General features: G+C 54.5%; 1 protein-coding gene across 4 annotated transcripts in view; it reads left to right on the top strand.

Annotated features, from left to right (window-relative positions):
* ZNF385C (zinc finger protein 385C) overlaps positions 1 to 12841 on the top strand; it is a 57875-nt gene that overhangs the window by 20900 nt on the left and 24134 nt on the right. For 3 of the 4 annotated variants that reach the window (XM_059048249.2, XM_059048250.2, XM_059048248.2), the window contains exon 2: positions 6011 to 6262. In XM_059048249.2, coding sequence (XP_058904232.1) covers positions 6013 to 6262 — 250 coding nt within the window. In that variant the 5' untranslated portion in view covers positions 6011 to 6012. Of the gene's footprint in view, positions 1 to 6010; positions 6263 to 12841 lie in introns of those variants that run through there. The other variant, XM_067022191.1, reaches the window with a different exon arrangement.

Raw genomic sequence — 12841 nt, 5'->3', positions numbered from 1 at the left:
CTCTCCTTTCGACTGTGAGCCTCAGTTTCCTCATTTGTAAAGCCTCACAGGGTTGTTATGAGGGTTACCGGAGGTGCTGTCTATACAGTGCCCAGAAGGCAATGGACACTCGCCATGGGGCAGTTCTTTCTCTATCCCCACCCCGCCTTTCTCTGGCGGCTGATCTATCCCCACCCCGCCTTTCTCTGGCGGCTGAAACAGACAAATACAACTTGGCTTCGCCCCTTCCACCCCAACCTTAGAGGCAGCTGCTCTGTGTTGCCACTGCCCGCCTGCAAAGGACCTAAGAGATTAGCCCAGCCCCACCCTCTCTCTCTAAAGAAGGGGAACTGAAGCCCAGGGGGCAGAGACTGGCCCAAGGTTGGCCAGCCAGCCAGGCTCCCTTCTCAGAGGCAGGGCCTGGGACCTGGCTCAGGGAGGCGGGAGGGTAGATATTGACAGACCTGGGGAAAAATACCGGGAGTGTAGTTGGGCTCGTTAAGGGTTTGGTGAGGGAGCCATTCATGCCCTGCCAAAGGCTGGAGACAGGCCTAGAACCTTCCTCTCCTGTTAACCCTTTGGCAAAAGCAGCGCTTTCCCGAGGACACCCTTCCCCAGGCTGCGGCTGAAACAACTCCCCGCTCTGCACTTACGGCCTCCAGAGTTCTTTCTAAACACCCCTCTTTGGATAGTGTAGTCAGAGAATCCCACGCAGTGCCCGAGGACTCCACTGAAACCTGGGGCCCTGGGACTTCCCTGGTGGTGCAGTGGTTAAGACTCTGCGCTCCTGGTGCAAGGGGCCCAGGTTCAATCCCTGGTCAGGGAACTAGATCCCACATGCATGCCACAACTAAGAGTTCGAATGCCACAACTAAGGAGCCCGTGTGCTGCAATGAAGACCCAGCGCAACCAAATAAATTAAAAAGAAAAAAGGAGGGGCTTCTCTGGTGGCGCAGTGGTTGAGAATCCGCCTGCCAATGCAAGGGGACACGGGTTGGAGCCCTGGTCCGGGAGGATCCCACATGCCGCGGAGCAACGGAGCCCGGGCGCCACAACTGCTGAGCCTGTGCTCTTGGGCCCGCGAGCCACAACTACTGAAGCCCGCACGCCTAGAGCCCGTGCTCAGCAACAAGAGAGGCCACCGCGGTGAGAAGCCCGCATACCACAACGAAGAGTAGCCCCTGCTCGCCGCAACTAGAGAAAGCCCGAGAGCAGCAACAAAGACCCAATGCAGCCAAAACAAGAAAGAGAAAAAAAGAAACCTGGGGCCCTGAAGTCCACTGTTGCCCAGGAAGAAGGGATGGAAATGGGCCCTGGGGCCTGCCTGAGTGCTCCTTTCCGACCCCCTCTAGCTCCATATGGATGGACACACAGACAGACAGGCAGACAGCAACGCTGGCCTCCGTCAACTCTCCAGCGCTGCTTTGAGCCTGCCTTCAAGTGGGTGGCTCCCTCCCTGCTGCAGCCTCAGCCCATCTCTCAGGGAAGGTGAGAACAGAGGGAGATTTACCCGCTTCCTGTGTAAATCAGACAGACAGACAGACACCTGGGTACACGCATGCTCTTTTTCTCTGCTTTCACCTGGTCTTTGCCCAAGTTAAGTTCAATTCTCCCCCTGTCTTCACACCCCTTCCTCCCAGCCTCTCTGGCTCTGGCCCCCACTCTCCCTGCCCAGGTGTGGCACCTCCCTGCCTGCCAGGTAGGGGCTGGGCAGCCCTGAGCCTCCCCAGAAGCCCTTCTCTGTATCCGTAGCCCCCCTTCCCACCCAGCAGTTCAGATCAGGACTTGGCAGGCTTTAAGGAGAGGTGGGACAGGGCCATGAAACCTCTCCATGCTTGTTCTCTAATCTATGAAGTGGAATAATAGGTCAATAATGGTGCCCACCTCATGGGGTTGTGAAGTTTAAAAGAGATCCTGTGTGTAAAGCACCTGGCACACGGTAAGCTCTCAGTAAACAGGGGTGTAATGATAAAGACGAGGTGGTCTGGGCAGCTGAGTGGTAGAGAGGAAAGCAGGGAAGCTTCCAAAAGCAGTTCTTATACTGCCTGTCCATGTACTTTGAAGCAAGTCCCCTCCCCTGCTCTGGGACTCGATTTCCTCTTCTGTTAAAGACAGTGTGTCCTATCTAAATGTGGGTCCAGCAAGGGTGAGTCATGCTGGTTCTGAATAGGGGCCAGCAGGGGGTGTACTGGCCTCTTGATGCCCACAGCAGGGGTTAGACCGACCTGTGTGTGCCCTAAAAATTGCCCACCCCTCCACGTTTTCTTGCTGGGAGGCTTAGCTCAGCTGGAGTGGTGGAGCTCCCGAGAGGACAGCTGTGAAGCTGGGGTTAGGCAGGGCAGGCTGCAGCAGGCCCAGCAGCCTGGCTGGGGGGGCACAATTAGCCCCGGAATCCAGGAGGGCCCTGTGAGCTCAGAGGCTATAGATCACAGGGGTTTAATCAGCCCCATGGCAGATATTTGTCTGCTCTCTTGGGCCATGTCCTGGGCCTGCCTGTCATAAGTTGCACTGAGATTTCAAAATACCCCTGTCTCCTTGCTGGTAGAGCTGGCCGCTCTCCTGGGCATGGCCAGGAAAATCTCATTCCCCTGAAGCCTCTTCCCCCTGGCTGGTTGGACCCACCTCCCAATACTCCTACCTGGTACTTTCTTCCTGCTCCTCTTTCCTGCTGGGAGAGTGGGGGAAGACTTGTAAAGGCTGGAGAATAGCTGTGATTACCTCCATCTAGAGGTGAGAGGATATAGAATCTCACAAGGTGATGGAGTGACTTTCCAGTGTGCCCTCCGTGGGCAGAGCTGTCCCCTGGACCCCAGACATGGTGCCCAGGAGTTTGGCATGGCTCGGAGGGGCAACCTAGTTGCCTCAGGAGTGTGGAGGAGTGGGGTCCGCCCTGCCGGGTGGGGTACTGAGTTCCACCTCTTATCTTCCCCCTAGATGCTCCCTGCGCCACCTGGAGGCTATCTCTCATACTGCAGCCCAGCCAAACCACCAGGCACAGTGCCGGGATCCCTCAAGTCACCAGGCACCTAGGACTGCACAAGGGTCAGATCCACGGTGTATTCGTTTTCTAGGGCTGCCATAACAAAGCACTACAAACCAGGTGGCCTAAACAATAGAAATGTCTTGTCTCACAGCTCTGGAGGCTGGAAGTCTAAAATCAGTGTCATCAGGGTTAGTTCCTTCTGAGGGCTTTAAGGAAGTCTGTTCCATGCTGTCGTGGTCTGAACGCGGGTTGGAAAAGAATTTCCAGACACAAAGCAGAATGTAAAGAAGGTAGAATTTATTAGAGAGAAGGGTCACTGCCAGAACAGCGGGCCGACTTCCTAGTAGCCTGGGACAGTCGAGCCCAAACATGTGCTATTGATCACTTTTTATAGCCAGAAAACAAAAGAATGGTCCGAGGTGAAAATTTCCTTTACTGATTGGTCGAGACACATATACCTCCCTTCTATAGGGTGGGAGTGGGACAGGGCATATGCCTTTCCTTATTTGGGAGCGATCCCGTTGCCCAGGTGGGCATCTGCGGGGCATGCTTCTGGTGGCCGCCCCCAGGAACCAGGCAGAAGTTCCGGCCCTTCCCTCCTCTCATGCTGGGCCTGGTTCATAACCTGTTTCCCCTGCCGGCCAGCAGCCTGCTTCTCCTGGTCTATCCCATGACTCCCATGTGCTGACGTTTATAGGACCCCCGAGAGGCGTTTTATATAGATCAGCTTGTCTAATCCTCACAGTGCCCGTATGACTTGGGAACTGTTCCTCATCACCCCCATTTTACAGATATACAGATGAGAGGACTGAGGCTCAGGTCACACAACCAGTAAGTTACAGAGCTGAGATATGAAACCAGGTGGGGGTCAATATAGAGCTCGTGCTCTTTTTTTTTTTTTTTAATTTTAATTTTTTTAATTTTAATTTTTAAAATTTTTGGCTGCGTTGGGTCTTCGTTGATGCGCACAGGCTTCCTCTAGTTGTGGTGAGCGGGAGCTACTCTTTGTTGCGGTGCGAGGGCTTCTCATTGCAGTGGCTTCTTGTTGCAGAGCACAGGCTCTAGGCCTGTGGGCTTCAGTGGCTGTGGTGCGTGGGCTCAGTAGTTGTGGCTCGCAAGCTCAGTAGTTGTGGCCTATGGGCTTAGTTGCCCTGCAGCATGTGGGATCTTCCTGGACCAGGGATTGAACCCATGTCCCCTGCATTGGTAGGCGGATTCGTAACCACTGCGCCACCAGGGAAGCCCCAGAGCTCGTGCTCTTAATTACTGTGCCCCTCTGTTCCATTCACTCACAGTCCCCACACATGTCATGACAGCCCATTTTGTGGGAACATTGCCTGCAAAAGTGACAAGCAGCTTACTAAGAGCAGGGGGTGGGGTCCAGGGACTGCAGGCAAGGTTCTTGGCTGTGAACTTGAGAAATTAATTTTCTTTGTTCACATGTGGGCTCCACTACTAGACGTGTGGCCTTATGGGCACGTCATGGCGTCACTTGAGTTCACTGGGTCTAATTTGCAAAATGAACACAAGTCTAAAGACACAGGAAATGCCTTTTAGGAGGATGTATTGGTTTGCTTAGGCTGCCGTAACAAAGAACCACAGACTGAGTGGCTTAAATACCAAAAATTTGTTTTCTCCCAATTTTGGAGGATAGAGTTTGGGCTCAAGGTGTAGGCAGAGTTGGTTACTTCTAAGGCCTTGTTCTTTTGCTTGCAGATGGCCATCTTCTCCTTGTATCTTCCCATGGTCTTCTCTCTGTAAATGTCTGTGTCCAAATTTCCTTTTCTTTCCTTTTTTTTTTTTTTTTTTTTTTGGCCATGTCACACAGCTTGTGGGGTCTTAATTCCCCAACCAGGGATCGAACCCGGGCCCTCGGCAGTGAGAGCATGGAGCCCTAACCACTGGACTGCCAGGGAATTCCCCAAATTTCCTCTTCTTATAAGGACAACAGCCGTATTGGATTAGGGACCACCCTAATGACCTCATCTTAACTTAATTACCTCTTTAAAGACCCTCTCTCCAAATACAATCACATTGTGAGATACTAGGAGTTAGGACTTCAACATATGAATTTGTGGGGAGGGGGGCAGGGTGGGGGTCACCGGACATAATTCAGCCCATACAAGAGAAATGGGCTCAGTCACTCCTCACTCAGGCCCTAGCCTCGGGGCTCCCCCACTCTGAGCGAGAGACACAGTCCCTGACCTCAGGAATTCTCTGTCCTGGTGAGGTGGACACCAGGCCTGCCCTCGGGAAATACCCAATCTGAAGCAGAGGCAGGAAGCATGCACACAGATTCAGGAAGGAAGTGAAAATCAACCCACTTCAGTCTGAGGAAGGTCATGGGGCAGTGTAGAGCCAGTTAAAGGCAGAAAAGTCGGTGGGAAAGGTTCAGAGAAGTGAGTCGGAAAGGAGAAGGGGAGGGGCCTGGAAGGGTGATGCGCATGCTCTGCAGGGCCCGAGCGCCTGCGCGCGTGCGTGTGTGCGTATGTAAACACCAACTATTGCCCTAACAGCAGGGGGCATCGGGAGCCACGTGGGGCAGGGGTGGGGATGGCTTCACACACTGTCACCGTTCGTGAATGTCACCGGCACTGGGCACGAGGTGGTCGGGTTTCTGCAGTCATCCTCTGGTGGGCAGCTCCTGCATCTCCAGCAGGCACCACAGGCCTGCCTGTCCCAGCACTGTCAGCGCCTGGCCTGCCTTGGGCCAGGCTAGTGTCTCCACTAGCCTCTCTGCTGGCTCTCCCTCCACCTCCGTCGCCTGCTTTCTGAGAGCCCCGCTCTCCCTCTGAGCCCTCAGGTGTCGGCCACCCAGTGTGTGGCCATTTCTGACACTCTTCCAGATATCCCCGCATTTTACTGCTGCTTTGTTTAAAACAGCCCCCCTTCTGCTCCCTTTTGCCGTCCTTGGGTTGGGCCTTTCAGAAGGCCAGGGAATTTCAGCCGGGATACAGGGCACAGGCATCTCTGGGTCCCGAAGCCCTCTTGCTCCTTCTGTGTATTCATTGCACTCGCCTTTGTTTACTTGTCTCCCAATCTGCCCAGGTATGAAGCGGCCACTGAGCCCATCTCCCCCGGGTGAGAAGGAGCCCCCTGGATCTGGAGCTGCTGAGTGTCCCCCTCGGCCTCCAGAACCACCTAAGCCCAAGCGAGAAAGAAAACGGCCGTCGTTCACCCTCTGCGACGTCTGCAACATCCAGCTGAACTCGGCAGCCCAGGCCCAGGTGCACTGTGGGGGGCGGGCCCACCAGAGGCGCCTGCGGCAGCTCAGCTTGGGAAAGACGCCCCTGGGGCCAGGTCAGTGTGGAGGGGCGCTGCTCCCACAGATTTGGTTCTGGGTCCCTGTGAGGGGCTCTGGGTCTGTGGCCTCTCTCTGTGGGGTCTTTTGGTCTGGGGTACTCTCAATGGGGTCTTAGAGTCTGAAGTTCACCAGATGCCATCAAGTTTTTTTGCATCTGGACAGCCCTCTATGGGGTGTCTCAGGGCCTGAGGTCTGCGGCCTCCTCTGGATCTGGGGCTCTCCCTGTGGGGTCTTTTAGGACCAGGCCCCCTAAGCAGCATTTCTCCAGCCAGGAGCCCCCGGGCAGATAGTTTTCCAGATAAGGGCCTCCCCTACGGGGCGTCCCGGGCTCCTGCTCTGGTCTCTGAAGGCCAGGGTCAGTGAAGTGCACGACACTCCGGCTAAGGGCTGAGAGGTGGTCAGGGGAAGATGGGGCAGAAGCCCCTCTCCCTTTGGCCAGTGGACTCCTCGCCAGGATTTCAGCCTCTCCCTGGCTGGCATGACTCTGCAGAGGTTGGGCTGCAAGAGGGCCGCTGGCTGCAAGGCAGATGTCTGGGCCAAGTGGGTGAATGGATTCGTGAGGATGATTCCAGCTGACAGGCACAGGGGAGTCATGGGAGAGACCAGGAGCAAGCAGGCTGCTGGCTGGCAGGGGAAACAGGTTATGAACCAGGCCCAGCGTGAGAGGCAGGAAGGGCTGGAACTTCTGCCTGGTTCTTGGGGGCGGCCACCAGAAGCATGCCCTGCACACATACCCTGCAGCCCAGGTTGGTAGCTTTGCCAGAGGGCTACACTCTGACCTCTTGAGGGCTGCCTGTTGTTTGGGTGAGTGTTTATGGGATGCCCTCTGTGTTCCCCACACTGTGCTGGGGCCTGGAGATGTTCCAGTCTTACTCCTCCCCCCGCGGCCCCCAAGACTGAAACTGTCTTTTAGGCTGAGACAGACACGAAATAAGCAGATGAGTGTGTTGTGAGTGCTACATTGGACATGCCCCCAGGGGTACAAAGGAGAAAGGGCGATTCTACCTGGGTGTACCACGAAAGGCCTCCCGAAGGAGGGGAGCTGCAGTGAGCTTCAGAACAGGGTTGAGAGGAGAAGGGACCTCGAAGGCAGAGGTCACTGCATAAGCAAAGCAGGGAATGCTCTAATGGCTGGTACCATCTTCCCCACCTGAGCAGTTGGGACTGGACCCCAGGATGTGACTCTGAATAAGAGCATATTCAACTGTATGGATGTTTCTGGAGTGTGTGTGTGTGAGTGTGTTCAAAAGTCATTCATTAATTCATCAAATACTTACAGACAGCTTACTATGTGCAAGCTGCTGATTGGGGATATTCATATTTTTATTTTTATTTTTTTCTATCGAAGTAGAGTTGATTTACAGTATTGTGTTAGTTTCAGGGGTACAGCACAGTGATTCAGATATATATATATATATATATATACTATATATCTGTTCTTTTTCAGATTCTTTTCCCTTTTAGGTTGTTATAAAATATTGAATATTGAGTATATTTCCTTGTGCTATACAGTAGGACCTTGTTGTATTTTTTCTTTTTTTGTATTTTTTCTTTATTGAGATATTACTGACGTATAACAAATGTAAATTTAAGGGGTACAGTGTGATGATTTGATACATGTATATATTGCAAAATGATTACCACAGTAAGGCTAGTTAACACCTCCATCCCGTCTCATAATTCTGAGTGTATATGTACAGATAACAGTTAAGATTTACTTTCTTAACAACTTTCAAGCGTATAAGGCAGTACTGCTAATTATAGCCACCCTGCTGTGCATTAGATCCCTAGATCGTATTTATCTTACAGCTGGGACTTTGTACCCTTGACCGACATCTCCCCATTTCCCCCACCACCAGCCCCTGGCAACCACCATTCTACTCTCTATGTCCATGAGTTCAGCTTTTTTAGATTCTGCATGTAAGTGAGAACATACAGCATTTGTCTGGGAATTTGTGTTTTTAAAAGGCAACAGAGCTGCCTGTCAGGAAAGAACTGTCTAGATAACTACATGCAGACAAGTTTGTCCAAGGTAACAGCAGGCTTCATAGATGTGGGGATGGGCTCCTTTGAGAAGTGGGAGGGAGAGGTGAATTGACAGAAGTCAGGGAACGCTTCAGAGAAGTGACACTGAAGGTGGATCTTGGTGGATCTTGTCTCCCAGGCAGGGAGACAGCTAGAGCAGCTAGAGCTGTGGTCCCCAGCCTTTTTGGCACCAGGGACCGGTTTCGTGGAAGACAATTTTTCCATGGCCTGGGGGGCTGGGGGAATGGTTTTGGAATGATTCAAGTGCATTACGTTTATTGTGCACTTTATTTCTATTATTATTACATTGCGATATATAACAAAATAATTCTACAACTCACCATAATGCAGAATCAGTGGGATCCCTGAGCTTGTTTTCACTTGCCACTCACTGATAGGGTTTTTTTTTGGCTGTGTTGGGTCTTTGTTGCTGTGCACGGGCTTTCTCTAGTGGCAGCGAGCAGGGGCTACTCTTCGTTGTGGTGCGCGGGCTTCTCATTGTCATGGCTTCTCTTGTCGCGGAGCACAGGCTCTAGGCGTGTGGGCTTCAGTAGTTGTGGCTTGCGGGCTCTAGAGCTCAGGTTCAGTAGTTGTGGTGCACGGGCTCAGTTGCTCCGCGGCATGTGTGGTCTTCCTAGGCCAGGGCTCGAACCTGTGTCCCTTGCATTGTCAGGCAGATTCTTAACTGCTGCTCCACTAGGGAAGCCCACTGATAGGGTTTTGATATGAGTCTGCAGGCAATTGATTTATTGTGGTCTCTGTGCAGTCAAACCTCTCTGCTAATGATAATCTGCATTTGCAGCCGCTCAGGGGGTGGTGGCTGTGACTTGAGTCAGGATGTTGCATCCTCAGATTTCTGGGAACCCTGGAATCCCAGGGCTCCAGCGGAGAACCTGTGTTCCATTGGCCTGGTTATCTTTTTTTTTTTTGGCCACACCAAGCGGTATGTGGGATCACAGTTCCCTGACCAGGGATCAAACCCGTGCCCCCTTCATTGGAAGCACGGAGTCTTAACCACTGGACTGCCAGGGAAGTCCCTTGGCCTGGTTATCTTTAATCTACTTCAGGTCATGACCCCCCAGCAAACCACCCCCCTCCATGGACTCTCCTGTCTCCTTGGCCCTCTGGGAGTTGGGGGTGGGAGAGGCAGCCCAATGCTAGCAACTTCCCCCAGGGGTGAGGGGTTGCGGAAGTCCTCTCCAGGAGGCTGGACCAGAGCAGAGAGCCCTGAGGGCACGGCTGACTGGGGCACCCTCCGGGGAATGCAGAGAGTCACGTCTGCTTTCAGGAGGCTTGAGGCAAAGTGTGAGGAGCCCTTAACGCCCGGCTTTGTTCCTGGACACCTGAGATCTCAGTCCTGTGGCAGCCAGGAGGGCCGCCCGCCCGTTCCCTGGGAGGGCGCTGAAGTGGTGGGGGTGACGGCCCAGTCATGCCCCTTCGAGGCTCCCTTTCTGGGAGGCCTCCTGGAGCTGTCACTCTGATTAGGGGTCTGCGGGGCTGGCGCCTTGCACAGTGACAGGCCGTCACAGGCAGTGAGATGGGATCCTGTCTGGAGGATCCTGTCCCTGAGGCCGTCTGTGGGAGGGAGATATGGGGGGCAGCTCTCCTGTCTCTCAGCTTCTTCACCAATGCCTGCGTCAGAGGCCTCCTTACTCAGCCTCACCCAGCTGCCCACCATGAGCCAGCCTGGAACACCCAGGAAGGGGAAACAGCACAGGATGGGGAAACAAAAGGAACCGTGCCCTTCCCCAGGCCCTCCTCCAGGTCATTCCCCCACCTACCCTCCTCCCGATCTGTCTCCCACACAGCAGACCCTTTCATCCTTCAGGAATAAGCCATCTTTCACCCTACCTGCCTCCCATGGGAGGTGTGGGCACCAGGAACCTCCACCTCAATGTGGCTGAACTCAATGACCCTACTGACTACCACACACACACGCGCGCGTGCCCGCACACGTGTGCGCACACATACGTGCACACGCACGCACGCACACACACAAACACACGCACGCACCCCTAAACAATTTTAGGTAGTTCTTGAACATCTGCAGAGAGAAAGGTTTGCTGGCTCAACCCTCCTACCTCCAACCTCTAGTGTGGATGTTGGGCCAGCACCGGGCTTGGGGGAGGGACACCTGGACCTGGACCTTGAGGAAAGAGCTGTGACCTACCCCCAGGGCCAATGAGCATGTGCTTAGGAGATGAACTGTTTGCAAAGCACTTCCACAAGCAGCACAGCATTCCCCTCCTCACCCAGCCATCCCTGGGCTTAGATGACTGGCATTCAGCCCTCACTTTAGAAACTGAGATACTAGAACTCAGAGAGTGTAAGCAACAGGCCTAAGGCCACAGCCAGGTTCAGATCCCAGCATCTGACTCTAAATCCTGTCTCTTACGTGCCCTCCCCACCTTACTGCTGAGGAGAGCAGCATACATTAAGAGAGATAGAGCCTTAATGTTTCAGGAACTGGGGAGGAGGGATGGCCCAGCACAGGCAGACCAGCTCCCAGGACAGGCAATTCAAGTGCTCAGAACCCATGCCTTGGTGTCCTCAACTGAAAAATGGGGAGATGCCAGCCGTCTCCTGCTCTGCTTAGGCTGGCTAGGGACAGGGAGGGGAGCCTTCTAAATCCAACTGGTTCCTCCCCCTGTCTCTTGGCAGGACTGACCCAGCTGCCCAATTTAGGGCGCATCCCCTGTTCCCCACCATTGCAACATGACACCAGAGGGGAGAGAAGGAGATTTCAAAAATGACTTAAGCTCTGGCTTACCGAAATGGCCAGAGGGGACTTGGATGGGGAGCACAGGGTAGACACTGAGGGGGACAAGAAAGCGGAGATGGAGTCAGACTATATTGGATTTCGGGGCAAAGACGGCTGCAGCTGTACCAGACACCCCTGTCCCTTTGGGGATGGGAAGGCATCAGAGTGGCAGATGGAAGCTGTCCCCTGCCCTCTGCTCCCTCAGACCTCTCCTAGATCCCGTTCTAATCAGTCCCTCCATCTCCTCTCCTAGTCTTTGACTGCAGAAGCCTCTGGCTGCCTTCTGCACCCCAGGGATCAAAGACCTTGAGCTTGGGTCACACCTGATTCACTGGCTTGATGAGCTCCTCACCCTCCACTCCCCGCAGATGGATTAATTTCAGTCCCATCAGGAGGCCCCGGAAGCCCTCCAGCCTGTCCCCCCATGGCTTCAGTATCTCCCTGGGTTTCCAGTTCCTCCTCAGTGCCCAACCCAACCCATCCCGAGGCCTCTGGATGCCTGTTTCACCTTGGCTCCCACAAGGCCACTAAGAAGTTCTTGGGATCTAACCAGTGCCTCCTGCAGTTCTCCTTAAGTGGCAGGTGATGGCGGTGTCCTCACTCTCCCTGGACAGCACCCCCTCACAGATGTGAACCTGACCATCAGCACCTCCCCCCAGGGACCACCAGGAAAGGCAAGGCTGTCTGGGTGGAAATTAGGGGGCTTAGCTCAGATCCCTGCCCCTGCAGAAGACAAAGGTTCCGTCTGTGTCTCTGGGTGGGTTAATTAGCTCTGGGCTTGAGTTTCCTTCCTCTCCCCACACCAGCAAGTCCTTCCCCCCACAGAGCCTCTTCCTAACAAACCTGTTTTCAGGGGCTGCTGCCGCCACCCCCTCCCCAGACCTTCTTTGCAGCTTGAGAACTGGCTGCTCCAGAGATTACGGGTTATTGTCTGGTGGAGACAGGCTGCTGAGGGGGTGGGGGGGCCAGCGCTGGGACCCGGGCTTGGAATGCGAGACTGGATCCAGCTGCGGCTTGGCTGTCTCCTCTCCCGCATTCCACCCGCCTCCCGGCACCAGGTGCGCAGGTGAGTTACGAGCCCGCAGGTTTCAGGAAGAGGAGGGGGAGGAAGGAGCCAAATCAGAAGAGAAAAGATGGGTGAGATGGAAGGGTGCGGGCAGATGAGGGGTGTCAGAAGTTCTAGGTGATCGGATGAACACCCCCTCCCCGCTTCCTGGCATTGCCAAGGTAGCAGGTCCGGCAGTCCGGGTACTGAAGGGCAAGCCACCTGCGCTCCCTTCCCCCTCTCTGAGCCTCGGTTTCCCCTGCAGCAAAAGGAGGTAAATAAAAGGGGATGGGGCAGAGGATAAGTAAGGCTAGATAGGAGAACGGGCCCCCTGCGGCAGCAAGCCCTAAGGCAGGGCTTCAAAGTTCAGAAGAAGAATTTTCTGGCAGGCAGAGAAGGGGCTGGAAGCACCTCCTGTCCTGGAGGCCTCTGTGGGCAGGGTCAACTCTTCGCTTCAGTATAAGAGGCACTAGGCCCCCTGACACCCTCCCCCTGTCCCCATACCTTCGGGGAAGACGTGCCCTGTTCTTGCCACCGGTGGTTGGGATGGGGAAACCAGGGAACAGGCAGCGCCTTCCTGGCGAGGGGAGACAGGACCCGGTAACTGTGGCTTCCCAGCAGAAGCCGGAGCCCCTCCCTCGCACCCTCCCCTCCTGTCCCTCCACTCCCCCACCCCTTCCCCCTGTCACTCTCTGGCTGGGTTTCATTTGCTCCTCACTCCGCTCAGCGGTTCCTCCAAAGGCA

This window comes from Kogia breviceps, chromosome 19 (genome assembly GCF_026419965.1).
Source record: "Kogia breviceps isolate mKogBre1 chromosome 19, mKogBre1 haplotype 1, whole genome shotgun sequence".
Lineage (NCBI taxonomy): Eukaryota > Metazoa > Chordata > Mammalia > Artiodactyla > Physeteridae > Kogia > Kogia breviceps.
The sequence above is the reverse complement of the archived record's forward strand: the minus strand, read 5'-3'. Positions and strand labels throughout refer to the sequence as shown.